The 19,632-nt window shown below is 42.0% G+C and overlaps 1 protein-coding gene across 5 annotated transcripts in view; it reads right to left on the bottom strand.

Moving 5' to 3' along the window:
• Positions 1–19,632, bottom strand: part of DGKH (diacylglycerol kinase eta) — a 227,219-nt gene that overhangs the window by 45,264 nt on the left and 162,323 nt on the right. For all 5 annotated transcript variants that reach the window (XM_040425413.1, XM_040425411.1, XM_040425415.1 and 2 more), the window contains 10 exons: positions 16,727–16,833; positions 15,786–15,911; positions 13,629–13,731; positions 13,091–13,253; positions 10,954–11,062; positions 9,731–9,870; positions 6,836–6,923; positions 5,542–5,627; positions 4,296–4,395; positions 2,129–2,408 (listed from right to left, as the gene is read on the bottom strand). In XM_040425413.1, coding sequence (XP_040281347.1) covers positions 2,129–2,408; positions 4,296–4,395; positions 5,542–5,627; positions 6,836–6,923; positions 9,731–9,870; positions 10,954–11,062; positions 13,091–13,253; positions 13,629–13,731; positions 15,786–15,911; positions 16,727–16,833 — 1,302 coding nt within the window. The remainder of the gene's footprint in view (positions 1–2,128; positions 2,409–4,295; positions 4,396–5,541; positions 5,628–6,835; positions 6,924–9,730; positions 9,871–10,953; positions 11,063–13,090; positions 13,254–13,628; positions 13,732–15,785; positions 15,912–16,726; positions 16,834–19,632) is intronic.

The raw sequence follows: 19,632 nt of genomic DNA, 5'->3' as shown, positions 1-19,632 counted from the left end.
TCTTAGCCAAACAATGGCAATGCCGATTGGTTGACATCAGCTGGCTGTCAGACCTCTACTTTAAATGCTCCTACCAAGTGTCCTGTTCAGTTGGATGCAAGGCAAAACATACAGCCCTCTAAACTAAGGTTTAGAGTGCCCACTAATTTAACCCTTTCTGGGAATGCTACAATGCCTGTCGCACCGTTATACCACTAAAGTACATATCATAAACTACATTTCATTCTTTATTTATGGAACATTTTAAAGAATAAAATAATACTTTTTTTTAACCCAAAAAATATATTCCATTGACATTTACACTGGAACATACTAACGAAAATAAAATGTGGATGTATTTCCCATATCAATCATCTAGGTTTTAAAAAAAATTTTTGCTTGTACTTTAATGGGACTAATTGGCACTAGGTTTTATACAGGTCTCACCTAGTAATACTAAATTATTCAGTAACTACCAAGATCTTAGTCATGATGGGTGAAGCTATTTTCTGTGACACTAACTTGAGTAAATGTCACCATGTACACTACAGTGAACAGAAATGAGGAATATTGTGGTCAAAACAAACAAAAACAAAATGAAGCAAATTGTAGTAAAAGCTGAAACAGTAAAAAATATCAGTCTGCAGCTCAGCTCCTGTAATCTGACAACTATTCGCACTATGGATATCCTCTGCCCTGCAACAAACCTGGACAAAAATCACCTGGTAGAGCTATTCCAACCAACACTATTTCAATTTACCCAACAAGAGACTAGAGTAATCTAAGTCCTACAACACAGGAGATATCACCCAAATAAAAAACCTTAAGAATATGATGTACTTTACTTAAAGGGAACCTGTCATCATCTTTATGCTGCCCGTACTAACGGCAGAATAAAGTAGAGACAGGTGAGTTGATTTCAGCGGTCTGTAAGAGTCCCGGCCACCTGAGAAGAGTCCTGGTTATCCATGAATTCCTGCTCTCCTGCCCACCTGCTGATGACTGACAGGCTTCTATCTAGTTTTCTCCCTTTCTCTCTAGTAGAGAACTGCCAACCATCAGCAGATGGGGGAGAGAGCAAGAGATTATATATAACCAGGACTCTTCTCAGGTAGATGTGACTCTTCTCAAGGCCTGGGCTGCAATGATTATGATGCTGGTTCTCAGCAACCACTTACTTTTAGCTCATGAGTGACACACCGCTGAAATCAGCATTTCTGTCACTACTTTATACTACCCTCAGTACGGTCAGCAGAAAGTTGATGACAGGTTCCCTTTAACAATGTATGCCTGCACCTCGCCATAAACTATGCACATCCACCGGCAGCGCAGGGGATATCTAGACCAGTACAGCACATGCTGGTCTTGAAAAATCTTGAAAAATCTCCAGTTATTGGTCATGCAAATAATATTATTGTAAAAGGCCACCGAAGACCCCTAACTATATGTATACCCATACTGTGTGCATCACCAAACAGTGATAACGTCCCATCAAGTTTCCTATGCCGTAAGAGAGGAAAGACGCGCTATATGCACATGGATATACAGCCTCAGACTTGAAAAAGGAGTGTTTGTCTACTCCGAAACGCGTTGTCAGGATTGTCTCCAACCACTTGAGGTCGTGTTATTGCGCCAGGAGGTATCCTAAACAGTGGACCACCAATACTCCACACCCCTCTCTTGTCTCTCATCACTCCTCCAGGAGGACTGGCAACTCCACAAGTGAGGAGCGAATGATACCGGCAGCACCGACCACCACTTAAACATACGCCTACACTAGTGTTGTGCCTATGCTTGCACAACACGAAAAGGTGAGCATAACCATTACCTCTTTTTAAGCCAATTCACTAAGAAACTATTACCCTATGAGCGCCTCTCCCTCTCTTGCCACATATGCTATGCTGTAAGAGTGCGAAACCGGGTGTAGAAAACCTATAATTCTCAGGTTACATATATTATTTAGTGATTTATCATATACATTTTTATGGCTGAAGTATTGGTAACTGGCTTCAGTAATCTGTCTGGGCGATACTCATAATATCTGTAGAATCCCAGTATTACAGCAGCTCCAATCCATTTCCAGGCTTTTGTAATGCCTCGAATCATGACACATTTCATCATATTAATCTAGGCCCAACAAAACACCCACCCTTCTCCGCTTGTTCTATGATCTGACGGACTGCTTTTTTCAAGCTGTTGGCTCGCAGCATGAGCTGCTCCCGAGGTTTGAAGAGCTTTGGGGTGGAAGACTTTGCAATGCTCTCCGTCAACTGCTCCTTGCTCTCCGAGAGGGAGTCTTCACTGGAGAATTCATCTTCTACCTCTTCTTCTACAATAGGTGGTGTTAAATGTGCCAACAGCGGCGCCGCCTGAGCTTCTGCATGCAGGGTCTGAAGTAGCAGATCAAGCTTTTCATTCAAGGTAGAACACTAAAATACAAGAATCACAAAGATCACATTGGGTTTACTACACTGCAATTCCTAGAAATATTCTGAACTTGAAATACTGTATGAACCTGATTTCACTTTGTCTATTGGCATGGAGCCTGATACTGCTATACTGTGAGAGCTAGTGAATATTAGACGGTAGATGCATTTGTCACTACTGCTTTCGGCACCTTCCTGTAGTAACTATTACACCATAGATTCCATAGAATAGGGCCAGCCTATACTGTGCCATAAAGGAGTTTGAGCTATCTGAAAATTTCCCCTAAGCCTTAAAAAAATTGTTAAAATAAGAAAAGATTGTATACTCATCCTTAAAGAGGTTTGCTATATCAGTGCCAGATATCAGCGTTATATCACTTTCCCAAATACTATGACTATGATTAAAACTAGACTAACATTGCACCCTGGGGTAGATCTGGTTTGATATTCGGTTGCTGTTGGACACGTCCTGCATTGGAGCCTTGTAATCTCGTATGTTGGTAGCGTAATTGATAAGAACAAGGGGTGTGATTAGTGTCAGATGATCTGCAGGACATCCCACTACCCTAAGGCATGATGGGACGGCAGACACATGACAAACCAGGGAGTAAGAATCAAGCATAGAGAAAACTGCAAATGAGGTCAATCTGAAAAGAAAAAATAAAACTATCCAAGGAAGAATGGGAGCTAGAGTAATTGATGAAAATAAACTTTACACTGAGGCCAGGGACTGGCTGCAGCAGGCATGTGCCATATCCGGCATCATCTCCGCTGTAAACACAGACCTGAGGTGAGGACTGGAGTGGCAGCAATGGAAACACCAAGGATGAAGCAGTGAGTATATTTAAAAAATAAATAAATAATATATATATATATATATATATATATATATATATATATATATATGTTAACATATTTAGGGGCTTTGGGGAGACATTTAAATACGTTGGATAACCTCTATAAAGATATTTTTTCCAATAATTACATTCCAAGGGCCATGTAACTGTATGAGGGCTTGTTTTTAGCAGGACTAGTTGTATTTTGGAGTTGCATATAGTTAATCGGTTAGATAGCATTCGCCTGTAACAAACAATTATTTTTGCGTGCTTCCACCATTCATGGGATGAAACAAAAATAAAAAATCTAATTTTATTCTAGTGTTCAATAAAAATACAGCAATACTAAATAAGTATATTTTTTACGTTTTGCCAACGTTTCCCTAACTCCCACTGTAGTGAATCGGAGGTAAGTAAACCTAGCAGAACAAGGTAGGCTGCTTCCGTAACTGCCAAGTCACACTGTGTAGCTTCCATTCACTGCAATGAGAGCTATGAGATCGGCACTAAGTCAGTTATTTCCATCAGTAAAGGCCCATTCCCACGACCGTATATTTCTGTCTGCATCGGTTCCGCATTCATTTTAATGGGGCTGCAAAACACCGTGTGCTGTCCACATCCGTATGTCTGTTTTGCGGCCCCGCAAAAAATATAGAACGTGTCCTATTCTTGCCCGTAATTGCGAACAAGGATAGACATTTCTATCATGGAGAAGGATGTTCCGTTCTGCAAAATGCGGAAGGCAAACGACCGGTATCCATGTTTTGCGGATCCGCAATTTGCAGACTGCGAAAACAGATATGATCGTGTAAATGAGCTCTTACTGTGAGCCAAACCCAGTAGTGACGCCTACTCAGAGATCAGGTAAAATGGAAAGATCTGCACCTGTTCTGTGTTTTTGACTCACAATAACTGATGGAAATAACCGACCAAATAACTGAAGTGTGAACTCAGCCTAAGAGATCTACAAAGCTAACTGTAAAATATACGTGCACACAGAAATAACGGTTAAAGGCATAAAGAAGACTAACCAGAGGGGAAAAAACATGCTTACCTTCAGTGCCATCACTTCTGCTTCCTCTGAATTCTCCAGTGGTTTCTCATAAGTCTTACCAACTTTTGCCACAAAGTCTTTTACAGTCTCACACAAAACCCTTGAGGAGGAAATACAATGAAGAGTAACAGCAGAGATGAGCTACAGCATAGGGTAAATGTACAGAGCACGGTTTTACCATATACGTTATCCATTTTATGGTGTCGTCTCGTTTCCCACTTTATCGGAGAAACGAGGGAGAATTCCTATTTACCCGATTCCCTATCTGTTCCTGAACCGCTCCTTAGCGTCATGCAGAGGTCACGCTCAGATTTGCCATAGATGTTGAGCTGAACCCACGCTGACATTTGGCGACAATCCTCAGTGCTATTCACATGCAGCAGAAAATGTCAGCCACGCAAATAAATAGGATGTTACACAGAATCTGCTCCTAAGTACTCATTCAGATGGACATGAGTGCTTTGCGGTCCGCAAACTGCGGATTCGCAAATCACAGATACCGGCCCAAGTGCTTTCTGCATTTTGCGGAAGGCACACGGCTAGCTCTATACAGAAATTGCCCATTCTGGTCCGCAATTGCGGGCAAGATGATGATATTTTTTGCAGGGCCGCGGAACTACGCAGGGAACACACCGTGTGCTGTCCGCATCTTTTGCGGCCCCATTGAAATAAATGGGTCCACACCCGTTATGCAAAACTGCGGAACGGATGCGAACCCATTCACACAGTCGTCTGAATGAGCCCTAAGAGAGGAGTATTAGCCCCACTGAAGGACAATCTGTAGCTGTTCAAACTGAACCCGAGGGTCGGCCTCATAGTTCTGCTGCTGACATACATGTTGGATTTTATCGCGACAGGTGAACATACAACACCAACCTTCTACATTACTCTAAATAGGTGTCTGATGGTGGCCACAAGGTGAACCTATGCTCCTAGTACATTATAGTATCAAAGAAAGCGTGCCGTCATTTAAAGGGGAGGGGAGGAGCAGAGTCAACCGGCATGGTCATCAAATATGAACATGGGGAATATGACAAAATTGGTTATGTAATAAAAACTAAACCTAGCAATAAAACAGACCTGAAAGAATCGTTAGATGGTATTGGTAGGATTCATGATGCCCCAGTAGAACAAATGTAAGACTTGGTAAACATACACAGCATAAAAAATAAAAAAAGACTAAAAATGTGAAGGTTTCTGGGGCACAAAAGCCTGCAGTGTAACAGCGGACGTGCAGACGACTCACTTTGCAGAAGATATTACTATGGAATGCTTGTCTGAATTGAGAATTTTCGCCAAATGAGTGGCCACCGAGTCTTCATATGCAGATATCTGAAAGTGGCAAAATTATTATTATATAGGTTTCTCTTTACTCTATTCCTATAGCTTGATTTTTTTCAGTGTCGTAAACACTGAATTTTGTTAGTCTTTCCAAATGAAAAATTCAGATGGGAGAAAACATTTTTTTCATCTAAAACATAAAAAAAAAACAAAAAAAACACCTTCCTGAAATCACATAAGGCGTTTTGTGGAATTTACTTCAATGCAGTCTTTTCAGCCAGGAGGTGGTCCAAAATGAAAGAAAGTATACAGGAAAGACATCCACTCCTGTGTTTGGCAAAAAAAAATAAACTGCCACAAAAACTGCACGTGTGATTTTGGTCTTCAGTAAGAAACAGAAGTGGACTTCATAAAATGGTGAAACACCCATACAGTGGCTTAGATGACCAAGATTAAGTATATTTCAGCAGCAGGGAAGACGGCGCTGCCTTTAGAAAAGTGAAGTAGTCGCCACTTCCATTACATAGAAGACAATGTTTTTGTGGGGGGACCAAAGCTTCAAAATGCGAGATAATAAATACAGTGCATTGCTCAAGAGACCAGTGGGATTTAGGGTACTTTCACACTTGTGTTTGAGGTCCAGAAATCCGTATGTAAAAGTATAGCATTTGTTTCCGAATCCGGATCCGTCTGACAAATGCATTGAAATACCGGATCCGTCTCTCCGGTATCATCTGGAAAAATGGATCCGGTATTTTTTTCCCCCACAGATTTAAAGGTCTGGGCATGCGCAGATCAGGAAACCGGATCAGGTTTTCCGGAACACGTGGTACCGGATCCGGCATTAATACATTTCAATGGAAATTAATGCCGGATCCGACATTCCGGCAAGAGTTCTGGAATTTTGGCCGTAGAAAATACCGCAGCATGCTGCTGTATTTTCTCCGGACAAATACTGTAAGAGGGACTGAACTGAGGACATCCTGATGCATACTGAACGGAATGCTTTCCATTCAAAATGCATTAGGATTGAACTGAAGCGTTTTTTTCCGGCATTAAGCCCCTGTGACGGACCTCAATACCGGGAAACTTTAACGCTAGTCTGAAAGTACCCTTAGCTGGTATACGTACTTAACGATCTTCCAAATGATGATAGGTCTTCGTTAACACTAGACTTCACATACAAGGCACATACTGATACTCTAATACACTGATTTTTACAGTAGATGTAAAAAGAGACACTGTAGATGCACACTTACTTGGCACTCTTCAGACTCCTCTTCTGGAGATATGGGAAGTATTGAGGCTTTTGGCGGTAACTTCAACTCATACGACATTATACTCCATCTACAATGACAAGAATGCTTAATGCATATACTCATAGCTTTCTTAAAGGGCATCTGTCAGCAGATTTGTACCTATGACCCTGGCTGACCTGTTACATGTGCAATTGGCAGCTGAAGGCCTCTGTGTTGGTCCCAGGTTCATATGAGCCCGCATTGCTGAGAAAAATGATGTTTTAATATATGCAAATGAGCCACTAGGAGCAATGGGAGCATTGCTGTTACACCTAGAGCCTCAGCTCTCTCTGCAACTGCCGCACCCTCTGCACTTTGACAGGGCCAGGCAGTGAAAACATCGTAACGCCTAGTCCTGACAATAACAGTGCAGAGAGAGTTGAGCCTCTAGGTGTAACGGCAACGCTCCGTTGCTCCTAGAGGCTCATTCTGCATATATTAAAACATCATTTTTCTCAGCAATGCGCATATGAACGTGGCACCAACACAGATGCCTTCAGCTGCCAAGCGCACATGTAATAGGTCAGCCAGTGTCATAGGTACAAATCTGCTGACAGATCGACTTTAAGAATGCTGTGTTGGGCAGCACAGACAAGTGCATGGTTAGAATCTGGAGAGACAGCAAGCATCGAGATGACAATAAAAGGCACACTGCTACTAAATCCTAAAGTAAATTTATAGTTACATAGTATGGAAATTAAAACTACAATACATTTCTCCCAGTTGTGTTTGCCTTTCTTCAAAAGGGGCAAGTTCCGATTACTATTGGGTTCAATAGCACCTGAAGTATAATTCTAAAACTAAGCCAATTGCATATATATAAGGAGGCATTAAAGGCTATGGAAACCTTTAGGGTAATTTTGTTTTTATGATAGTATTTCACTCATTTCGCTACATTTTTGCAATTGCTCTTTATTAACAATTTCCAGCAGTTTTTGTGATACAGGGGTTAAAGTTGTCTATTTGCAGACTGTCACCTTCTGTTTCCTCTGAGTGCTGTCAGCTCTCTCCTGATCTCATAAACACTGATTATAGCTAAACTGTTATCAAACTGATAAGAATATGGCTTAACTCTGTGTTCATGAGGTCAGGAGATCAGTGCTAAGAGCTCTACATGAGCCATCATCTGACAGGACCCCCGAGTAAACACAAGGTGACAACTTTAACCCCTGCATCACAAAAACTGTTGGAAATTTTTTTAATAAAAACCAATAGCAAAAATGATTTTAACCCAAAATAAGTAGAATGCAATTTAAAAAGTGTCCCTAAAAGTGTTTATGGCCTTTAAAGAGGGTCAGTAACCAAGTTTATGCTGCCTGATTTGAGAACAACATGTGACACAGAGACCTGATTCCATCGAGATGCCATTTACAGCATGGTTCATGTTATTTCAGCTGCAGTGGGAGCCAAGGATGCAGTGGCACCTCGATGGAATCAGGGACTCTGTCCCTACATCACGCTGCAACATAAACCACATGACAAATTTACTTTAATAAATGCAACTTTTTGTTGGATATATACTAGCATATCTTTTCTAACTGTGAGGATAAACAGAGGTTTATAACAAAAACCAGACTTCAACTGTACGTTCCATCAATTTCTGACAACACATTCCCTTACAAATCTACATATTCCATAGAAGCCATTTGAAAGCAGTGACGCAGCGAAGCAATTAATGATATAACCACGTTCTACAGGTAGGTTTAGCAACCTCAGGCACTCCAGCCGTTGTTAAACTACAACTCCCAGCAGGCTCGATTCACTTGTATGGGAGTTCTGAAAGCAGCCTGGCATGCTGGGAGTTGTAGCTTCACCAAAGCTGGAGTGCTGGAGGTTGCTGACCCCCGCTCTACACATATTCTAAGTTGGGAATATTCTAGTAGCAACAATTTCTAGCTTTGCTTTCCGCACAATGTCTGAGAATTACAACACATTCACCAGAGACTAGGGCTTTGCCTTGGAGCAGTGTATGGCTGCCGTAAGACGGTCACAACAACATCAATAACTCTCCACTAAAACAGTAGCAAACAACACAATCAATACTTAATAAGACATCGTCTTAAACAAGCTCAATGCAAAAAAAGACCAAAGCTTTGTTCTCATATGTGTTGGAGGCTCCATTTGACGCCTCATTTGCAAAGTCTGTCAAAAATGTTAGATGAAATAGAGCTGCATGCTGTGCTATTATGTCCGGTAAAATGATGGACGCCATGACAGAAACCCAACGGATCCCATTATAATCAACAGGGTTTGTTGGGCACAGTTGGTGTCCATTGTTTGACGGATCAGTCCATGACTTACATTCTGTTTTCCTGTTCTTATGATGGTACAGAAGAACTGAATGCCCGATGCAAATGTGAGAGAAGCCTTAAGGCCCCATACACATTCAATAGCTGTCGGACTGTTGGCTGAATGACTGTATGGCCGACAGCTCTCTCCTGACTCTCTCACGGCTTTCACGCACGAGTTGAAAGTGTCATGTGTATTCTATGGGGAGAGCGGAGAAAGACGCTGCCAAACACTTCTGGTGGCAGCTCATCTCCTGGGCGAAAAAAGGGATGGGGTGAAAATATTAATTTCACCGGATCCTTCTCTCCCCTAATCAACTATCTGGGGAGAGACTGTAGCTTCAAATATAATGCTGTCTCTCATGAGACTGTTGGCCATGTCTGTTGGATTTACTAAGCCCTGGTGCATGTGGATCCAAATATACATAATTAGCTGATAGCATCCATAAGTTTAGGTCAGACATAGGTCCTTCAGGTACCAAGGACTAGTAAACTGCTGAAAGAGACCAACAACAGAGGAAGATAAAAGGACAAGTCTTTATGGAAAAGGGTTTGAAAGAAATCGTACCTGTCCAACATTTTAGTGCTGGCACGTTCTAGCTTCTCCAATATCTGAGGCAACTGTGTGTCGTCATCACAGGAAGCACCCCAACCAAGCACCCGCGCCAGGTCGTTTCCAGTACCCAGGGGAAGGACTCCTAGTTGACACTGTAGATATAATTATATAGAGGCATACAAGATTACTTAAAAGTATGGAACACAATAGAAAGACAATCCGTGCAATCTGTCTTACCAGGAAATTCACTGTTTGCCATGGACCACACTCATTTTACTTATTAATGGGCTTCTACAGCATTTGAAAAAACATGGCTGTTTTCTTCAAAAATCTGTGCTACACCTGTCCATGGATTGTGTCTGGCATCGCAGCTCAACTTCACGGAAGTTACACTTCAGCAAATAACATTTATCATGTGGAGAAAATGAATACAAGGCACTTACTAATGTATTGTGATTGTCCATATTGCCTCCTTTGCTGGCTGGATTCATTTTTCCATCACATTATACACTGCTCCTTTCTAGGGGATATGACCACCCTGCAATCCAGTAGCGGTGGACGTGCTTGCACACTATACCAAAAAGCGCTGGCCTCTCTGGTGGTTGGGACCATGGGAGCGCACAAAGGCACGCATGCACAGCAGTTCCCGTCCCGGGTACCTCAAATCTATGCTGCAGCGGTGGCCGTGGCCATATGGATAATCACAGTAGTACATTAGTAAGTGTCTTGTATTAACGTTCTCTACATGATAAGTGCCATCACCTTTAATAATTCAGGTCAAAAAATGAAAGTTCTCCTCTGTCATACGATAAATGAATAATACAAAGCATGTATGGAAAATTAGTATTATTTATTTTTTATTCATACACATACAATTCCTTTATTTGTATAATTAAGAGGAAGACCGGTACAGACGAAAACATGATCCAAAGCCTTTAGCTAAAAAGAGGTTATATCAGAGGATCACTGTTGTTTCAAGTGGTTGTCACAAAAGGGACATCCCCCCCCCCCCCCCTCCTCTGATAAGCAAGTCGCCCTTGAGGTTAGCTGATCAATAAAGATCCCGTAGAGTCTACATTCACCTATTTCCCCTGAAAATGGTTAAAAGCCATGAGCAGCCAGTTTCCGGTATACCACTGCTACTAAAAATACCACAGCACATCATTTACATAAGGGTTATATAATAAAAGAAACAGCCGCAGTGCAATATTCTGTGAAATGCTACGCATACTGACCTGCTTGTGCAAGCTCAGCTTATCTATCTCAGACAAAACCCAGCCAACACTTCCATCGCCTCCACACACAAGTATTCGGAAGTTATCAAACTTCTGAAATAATCGTAAACTAAAAAAAAAAGAAAGAAGAAGTGAAAGAAAATAAAAACAAAAAAAACATAAAAGGTCATGAAGCTTCCTTAAGTCTGTTTGTTTCTAATGTTCACAGCCTTAAAGGGGATGTCATAAACAGCACATTACCCATAAGCTGTGTCTGTTAGTGACAATACTAAGCATAGCACACTGACAAATGTGGTTTTAGGGCAAAATAGAAAAAAGCAAACCATTTTATTCTAATTCTTTAAAGGGGTTATCCAATGTCTAAAACATTCCCCCCATGCCCAGGCCCCTCATATAGATTATACTTACCCCGCTCACAGTTGCATCTCCTGGATGTTGGAGATGCAGCGGCGGCCGTGCGGGGATCAGGAGCGACGTGTCCGCAGAGGGGCGGGGTAAGTATAATCTATATGAGGGGCCAGGGAATGGGGGGCATGCTTTATACTTTGTATAATCCCTTTAAATTTGCCAATGACTACATCGGATTATCCTATTGCCCACTTAAAGGTGTTGTCCAGGATTTTGATATTGACGGCCTATCCTCAGGATAGGTCATCAGTGTCTAATCGGTGGGAGTCCAACACCCAGCACCCCCACTGGTCAGCTGTTTGAAGAGACCTCCTCACAGCTTACCAAGCACAGCAGCGCATTCAGCTGAATGAGACTGAGCTGCGCCTAGTCATGCGACTGATGTACACGACGTCACTGGCCTAGGAAGAGCCACAGCGCTCACCGAGCGCCACAGCCTCTTCAAACAGCTGATCAGCGAGGGTGCCAGGAGTCGAACCCCCACAGATCAGATATTAATAATTTATCCTGAGGATAGGCCATCAATATCAAAATCCCAGACAATGCATTTAAAGGGAACCTGTCATCATCTTTATGCTGCCCATACTAACAGCAGAATAACGTAGAGACAGGTGAGATGATTTCAGCGATCTGTCATTCATAAGTTAAAATTAAGTGGTTGCCGAGAACCAACATCACAATCATTGCAGACTGGGCCTGGAAAAGAGTCACGGCCACCTGAGAAGAGTCCTGGTTATCCATGAGTTCCTGCTCTCCTGCCGATGACTGACAGTCTTCTACCTAGTTTTCTCCCTTTCTCTCTAGGAAAGAACTGCCAACCATCAGCAGATGGGGGAGAGCAGGAGATTATGTATAACCAGGACTCTTCTCAGGTAGAATTAACTCTTCTCAAGGCCTGTGCTGCAATGGTTATGATGCTGGTTCTCGGCAACCACTTACTTTTAGCTCATAAGTGACACATCACTGAAATCAGCATTTCTGTCACTACTTTATGCTGCCCTCAGTGAGATTACCATAATGTTGATGACAGGTTCCCTTTAAATGCTCTCAATCTGGGTGGGAAATAAAATCATCCAATGCATGCTAATGGCTGGCAACTCATCAACATTTTAGCAGAGATAAACCTTTTGCTGATCTCTGTTAGAAAGATCAGAGGATTACATCTGTGCTCCTTTTCTTGCTAGTGCTGAAAACATTCATTTTACAGATTTCTATGCCATGTTTGAAAATGAGGCGTTATCAGTGTCATTTACCTCTTTTGAGGATGCTTCAAGCATATCTATACAGCTTTGAAGCATAAATGGAACTTCCCATGAATGGAAGTTATAGCATAACCCTAGGATATGTCATAAATGATTGATTAGTGGGGATGTGACTATTGGGATCGTCCCCAGTCACACAGTGTCTACTGTATAGTTGTTATGCTGGTGGCATCTGATATTGGTGGCCTATTCTGAGAATTAGGTCATCAATATCTAAGTACCAGAAAACCCCTTTAAGACTTTGGCAAAGGTGAACATCTGCACAAGAAAATCAAAGGGTTCCTTACTATCACATTTAATAACACATCAGTAGGACACAACTGGTTCAGCTTTGGGATCAGTGGTCCTGAAGTTGGACAGTCTCCTAGCAGTCATTATGTGCCTCAAGTGGCTTTGAAAGTTACTGGTCTCCATTGGAGTGAGTGTAATGTTAGTTTTTTTTAGCCATAGACCTGTAGGTTCATTACCCTAAATGAGGTCCTCCATTCATCAAGTCAAACACCTGAGCGGGGTTCAGCAACTGCTTGAATCTTCGGAGGAATTTCACACCCTGATTGTCTCCGCTTTTTGAATTCACAAAGACAAGTAGAGGACTGGCACAAGAGGGAGGGCAGGTCGCTTTCCAGAACCCTGGCACAAGAATAAGGTTAGGTTCTAGTTATACCGTTCATCTGTCAGTACACATCTCCTGATTAATATACCTGTGCCTGTAATGTGGACAACCTAAAGGATTACCCTCAAGTATCAAACATTTGCCCTGAGATATTCCCAAAGACTATACATTCCCAGTCTTCTTAATAATCCAGTTATAGCAAAAAGCCTCTGCATAGCAATAGGTGTAATATGTAGCATATTTCATTGCAAGATCATAAAATACTTCATAAGGTACTAAGAAAACATCTTAGTAAGGTTCTAGAAAACATAACAGGAACGGCCTTAGTGATGCATACCTAAACACTGCATACATTGAGGATTAAAAAAATACTCCATTCGGTAGGCACTTACCATCAGAGTCTATACTGTTGAGTGCTGTGGGAGGTATTATAGATACTTTGCATTGGCCAAGGGGACATTTTCGAGGATATTGGTCCTTGCATCCAGTGTGTACCTGAAAAACATAAAACATACTCAAATGGGGTATCTAGGTTTGTAAAAAACAAACAAACCAAGGGCTATCCTTAGGATAGTTTGTCAATATTACATTTGTGGCGATCTGACTCTTGCCACCCCATCACCCCTGACTATCGGGTAAGCTCTGTTACCTCTTCATTGCCTACATTGCACAATGCCATTGTTTTTGCAGCTCTGTCCCATTCACTTGAACCATAACTGCTATGAAACGTACACCGTTTTACGGTACTACAAATGAAATGAGGCAACCGTGCTTGCATGATGGTGATCGAGTCAGACTCTCACCATTCTGGTTTTAAAACCAGGAGATCGGAGGTTTCCACACTCGCTATTATTTTTAGTATGCTCCTCTAGTTTTCACCATGTAACAAATCCCTCTGGTTAGTTTGTATGTAGTGCTTCCTGTTGCTGTATCCAACCAAACCCATGATGCACTTCTCCTTTCTCTACCACAGCGCAAGTACCGCCCCTAACAACACCCAGCTAGTTTACAGCTCCTCCCACCCAGCTGGTTACATACAATGCTGCTTTGACACACCCATGGACTTATCATCACAGGAAATAAGAATGAGCAGCATGGACATGGTCACGTGACCACAGCCTATCACAGAAGAGAATAAAGAAATACATCACAAAATCACAGCTACCGCCATAAAGTATTATTTTAAAGGATGTTGATAAAAAATAAAAAAAAAACACATTTAAAAGGATATAGACATTTGCCCTGATTTTTCTTATTGTTAGGGTGCATTCACACGTCAGTATTTTTACCTTTCCAGATAAACGTTCCTGTTTTTTGCGGATCCGAAAATCTGGATGACATGAGGATGCTTTTAGCATGTCATCCGATTTTTTGACGGATCCATTGACTAGAATGGGATGACGGAACGCAAAATCGGACAAATAGTAGGACAGGGTATATTTTTTTTCCAGGATCCGAATAACGGAACCCACGGAACGGAACCACGGAATCGGAGAGCACCATGAGTGCTCTCTGATTATTTGCGGATTCCATTGAAAATGAATGGATCCGCATAACGTTCCGTTTTTAATCGGAACGGATGCGGAACACCAAAACGGACGTGTGAATGGACCCTTAATTTGCTTTCTAAATGCTAAATTAAGAATCATATTCTTCATTACAAATTTCCTATCATTTTGCTGCCGTACAGTCTTTGCAACTCCTGTACATAGCTAGCTGTACTGCTGCTTTTGACTGGAGCATACTGCTCCTGGCTGCTGTTGTCGGTCTCTGCTCTACCCCTACCTCCTCTCACAGTATCCCAGTGTCAGATATACCAGAAGGGAAGGAAAAGAACTGGTAGCAGTGCAGAGAATAGAGACTGAGGAAAGAAACCAAGAAAGGGAAGACTGCACTGCATCAAAGTGTGTATAGAGAAGAGGGCAAACATGGCAGTCAGCAGGGCAAAGGGGGAAAAGATCAGACAGGCTGAGTAGAAGAGGACACCCATGGCAGCATTATACACTGCTCGTTACCAGGGGTTATGGCCACTGCTGCAGCACATATACAAAGTGGTTGGGACCTTTTACTACGGTGTGCAAGCTGGATCGCAGGGTGGTCATAACCACTGGAAATGAACAGTGTATAATGTGAAGGAAAAATGAATCAATCACAACACATTAGTAACTGCCTTATTTTAACTTTCTCTACATGATAAATGCCATTTGCTGAAGTTAGACAACCCTTTTAACGGGCAGCGCAGGAATGAAGTTGTGCTACATCCAGCACGTCCAAATGAAAAGTCTAAACTAAGAGCGCGTTGCACACTTCATTCAAAGTGAATTAAGGAATTCAATTTACACGCTGAAATTTGCTACAGCATTTTTCTTCAAGGCAACCACTAACATGTTACAGGTGTCAATCACCTTTACCAAGTGCAACAGTTTACAGCAACGACCTTATTACTGGCAATAAACTTGTGAAATGATGGGCATATATAGAATTTTACAATATTCAACAGTCAAAGAAAACAGTAAAGTCTAGATAAAGGAAAAGTACAGCATTCTCACCATTGCTTTACACCAAAGGCACCGCCAATCCTGCAGGCGTAACACACTGCCACACGTTTTATCACAAACTGCACATTTGGCACTGACAGGCAAGTTTCCTTCTAGCCATTGATGAGGCATTGCTATCTGGAAAGAAGAATCAGACATAGCAAGTCATTAACAAAATGTCTTACAACTGTGGCCTTAAAGAGGACCTCTCCCCTCTCCTGACATGTCTGTTTTAATAGCTTCATGCATTCCCCATGTAATTATTCTGGGGCATCTATTCTTATGACTGTATGTTGTGCCATTCCTTTATTATTCCTGCTAGAAGTTACGAATGAATTGCTAGCAGTCTGCAATAAAGGTCCAGATGGGTGTTACCAGTTAGGGGTTTTTCCCTGCACAGTCTGAAACTGGCATTGGCAGCACTGATTGGCTAGTATCAGACTGTGGAGGGACAAACTCCAACTTTTAGCACCCATCTGGACCATTGTTGCAAACTGCTGGCAATTCATTCATAACTAATCTCTCGGTATAGAGCTATATTGACACTAAGGGGGAGATTTATGAATACCAGTGCTTGCAGCTCCGGTGTTGATATCGCCTGCACTGCCGGAGGATGCAACTAATTTATGACGACGCTCAGATCTCGTAAAAAATGAGGCACATCCTCCTGCAGTCCGTGCGCCTAAACAGGAATCTAAGACGGCTCAGAGCTGCCCTAGATTTCTGGCTTCATGTGCACAAGAAAACCAGCGTAAATGAAGATAAATTTGTTGCAACTGTTGGTCACACCGCCTTCTCTCACTTGCCATGCCCTTTTCTGAAAAGTGATAAAAAAACGTAAGATGCAATCATTTTTTTTAAAAGTCGCAGAAACGTAGTAAGTATTTCAAACATGCAAGTTGTTTCCAGGGAAAAGAAAAAGATACAAAGCACAAGCCAATATCTATACTCACACCATCCTCATCCTCAATGATATCTTTGCCAATGGAAGCTAGCGTTGTCCACTTGCAGTTGTTTGTAGCTCTTACAGCACATCTCTTATGAGCCTTAAATTTACACACTAAAATAATGAGAGAGATAGAATAGTACAAACTGTTACATTGATGCCAGGGCGGACTGCTGATAGGACATTGCTCAGACTCTTAAAGAGGACCTGTCACCGCTTCTGACATGTCTGTTTTAATAGCTTCATGCATTCCCCATGTAATAATTCTGGAGCATCTATTCTTTTGGCTCTGTGTTGTGCCATTCCTTTATTATTCCTGCTAGAAGTTATGAATGAATTGCTAGCAGTCTGCAGTAAGGGTACAGAGGGGAGGTAACCAGTTGGGGGGGTGTACCTGCACAGTCTGACAATGGCAGCACTGATTGGACAGAGTGAGTCTGTGCTGGCACACACCCACAACTGGTTCCCACCCCTCTGTACCCTTACTGCAGACTGCTAGCAATTCACTCATAACTTCTAGTAGAAATAATAAAGGAATGGCACAACATACAGACATAAGAATAGATGTTCCAGAATTGTTATTACATGGGGAATGTAAGAAGCTATTAAAACATACATGTCAGGAGCAGTGACAGGTCCTCTTTAAGTCTGATTCCAACAGCTTTAAATTAAAAAAGAAATATTATATATACAGTATATATTAAACTATTGCAAAATGTGTTGTAAGTGGAGATAGCACGGTATGCTATTCCACTGCACATATATCAAGAAGCCAGAGTGACAAGCAATTACTTAGGATCTACAGCATCTACCAGGGGCAGGCGCTGCCTGTAGGGGGCTGTGTACAGATAGCGGCTTTCCTGCCTCCCTGATTCCAATATCACTGCAGACACAGGCGCTCTCAAGCAGCAGCTCCTTAGATTTTATTTTAAACACACACTCATTTGCTGGTGACAGAATAAACACTTAAGAAAATCTGATTTCTCTATGTAAATGTTTGGAGTAACGTCTGACCGATACTGAAGTAATTAAACCGCCATCAGGCATTTAGCACAGGGGTGGAAAGCATCATTCACATAGGAAAAATGTAGGTTATTTCCATGGCAAACACAAAGGAATCACAGGTTGCTTTTAGAACTTGCTGCCTGAGTATACAGTAAATTTCCTTCTATTTGACATCAAACGGGAAAAAAGGAAAAACAATCCCTTACATTATGTGTGTTATTTTTATTTTATTTCATTGAAGGCAGGAAAAAATACTCTGCTGCCTGGAAACTGTCAACAGGTATGCCGGAGGGGATCCTATGAATAACACTTATCTGTCCATATGACATGATATATATTAGACTGTTGGGTCTCCAGTCACAGGAAACGACGACTAGAACAAGGGATCGCCATACCCTGCAATGTGGAGATGCAAAAAGTGGTGGCCAAGCGAGCAAGACCCAGCTCTCTACCAGCCTATGGGAGAAAAGGAACCCAAGCCTATTCAGGAGATGCCTTGTACCATCTACAGCACCTAGACGAGCACCTACACCCAGATCTGTCATCGCCAATCACCATCTTGGACTATTATCTGCAGTAATACATGGGTAGTACTACAGATCAGGAGTCCAGGTCACTACTTTTTATTTTACTACTGCCCCACCCCCCACCCCGAATTCCTTCACTGTCAGTATAATAATAAATTCAGGCCAAAAAAAAAGTGCCCCTGATGTACTAGAAGGTTATTAAAGTAAATGGTATCTGTAACAGAGAAGGTCACTCGCGTACATCATCTCCTGCAAAAGGGTAGATTAGGCCAGAATATGCCAGTCTGTACCAGTTTCTAGTACCAAGGACTAATGGGTAGCAGATAAGCATATAAGGGGTGACCTCCAGCTTAATTACGTGATTAATGTGTTCACGCTTAATTAATGTATTCATACGTAGCTGGAATATGTACATGATAATTTAACCGTTTCACTGTGACTGGCAGAGTTCTACCGTAAAATGATGTGTTTAATGACGACTGGTTACTTTTTGTACATAAACGGATCATAAGCTACGAGACAGAGAAGCTTGCTGAGCCCGGATCCAGCCATATCTGTGTTTCATCTGAGTCTGTCCATACGGTTATCATTTTATATTTCTGCGAATTTGGAACACCAGACAAAAGCAGGCACCGCTGCCTGAAATACACAGTCCGGACTGCTGTGCTGTAATGGAGAGGACTCGTGTGCGCATGCACAGCAGTCCTGACTATTTATTCCAGCACAGCATTGAGAGCTGACAACAGAGAGACAGGGACAGTAGGCAAATAAAGAATAGCAGTCTGGATTCCTTCTATATACTACTACTACTCATGTGGTACTGCAGAGAATCGTCCAAAATCATGGTGACAGATTCCTTTAAATAGCTGTTGGCCAATAGCTATCCACTCATCCCTTACAAACAACATGCATATATATTTCAGGACAGGGGAAAGGGCAGCAGCTCATCTCTCGGGAAAACAAACAGTGGGTTATGCCGACATCCAACATGCTCAATCATCCAATTTGACTGTTTGGTTGCCCCCACACACACATTAGATTTATGGTCAATCCCTACCCCAAAAGCAGTGGTTTCTGCTGCGATTTAAAGGGCATCTGTCGGCAGATTTGCACCTATGAAACTGTCTGACCTGTAGTATGTGCGCTTGGCATTTGAAGGCATCTGTGTTGGCCCCATGTTCATATGTGCCCGCATTGCTGAGAAAAACAATGTTTTAATATCTGCAAATGAGCATCTAGGATCAAAGGGGACGTTGCCATTACACCTAGGGGCTCTGCTCTCTCTGTAACTGCCATGTCCTCTGCACTTTGATTGACAGGTCCAGGTAGTAAAAACATCATCACATCTGGCCCTGTCAAAATGCAGAGGACGCAGCAGTTG

The sequence above is a fragment of the Bufo bufo genome, chromosome 3 (assembly GCF_905171765.1).
Source record: "Bufo bufo chromosome 3, aBufBuf1.1, whole genome shotgun sequence".
Taxonomy (NCBI): Eukaryota; Metazoa; Chordata; class Amphibia; order Anura; family Bufonidae; genus Bufo; species Bufo bufo.
This window is presented reverse-complemented; position numbering and strand designations above follow the sequence as displayed.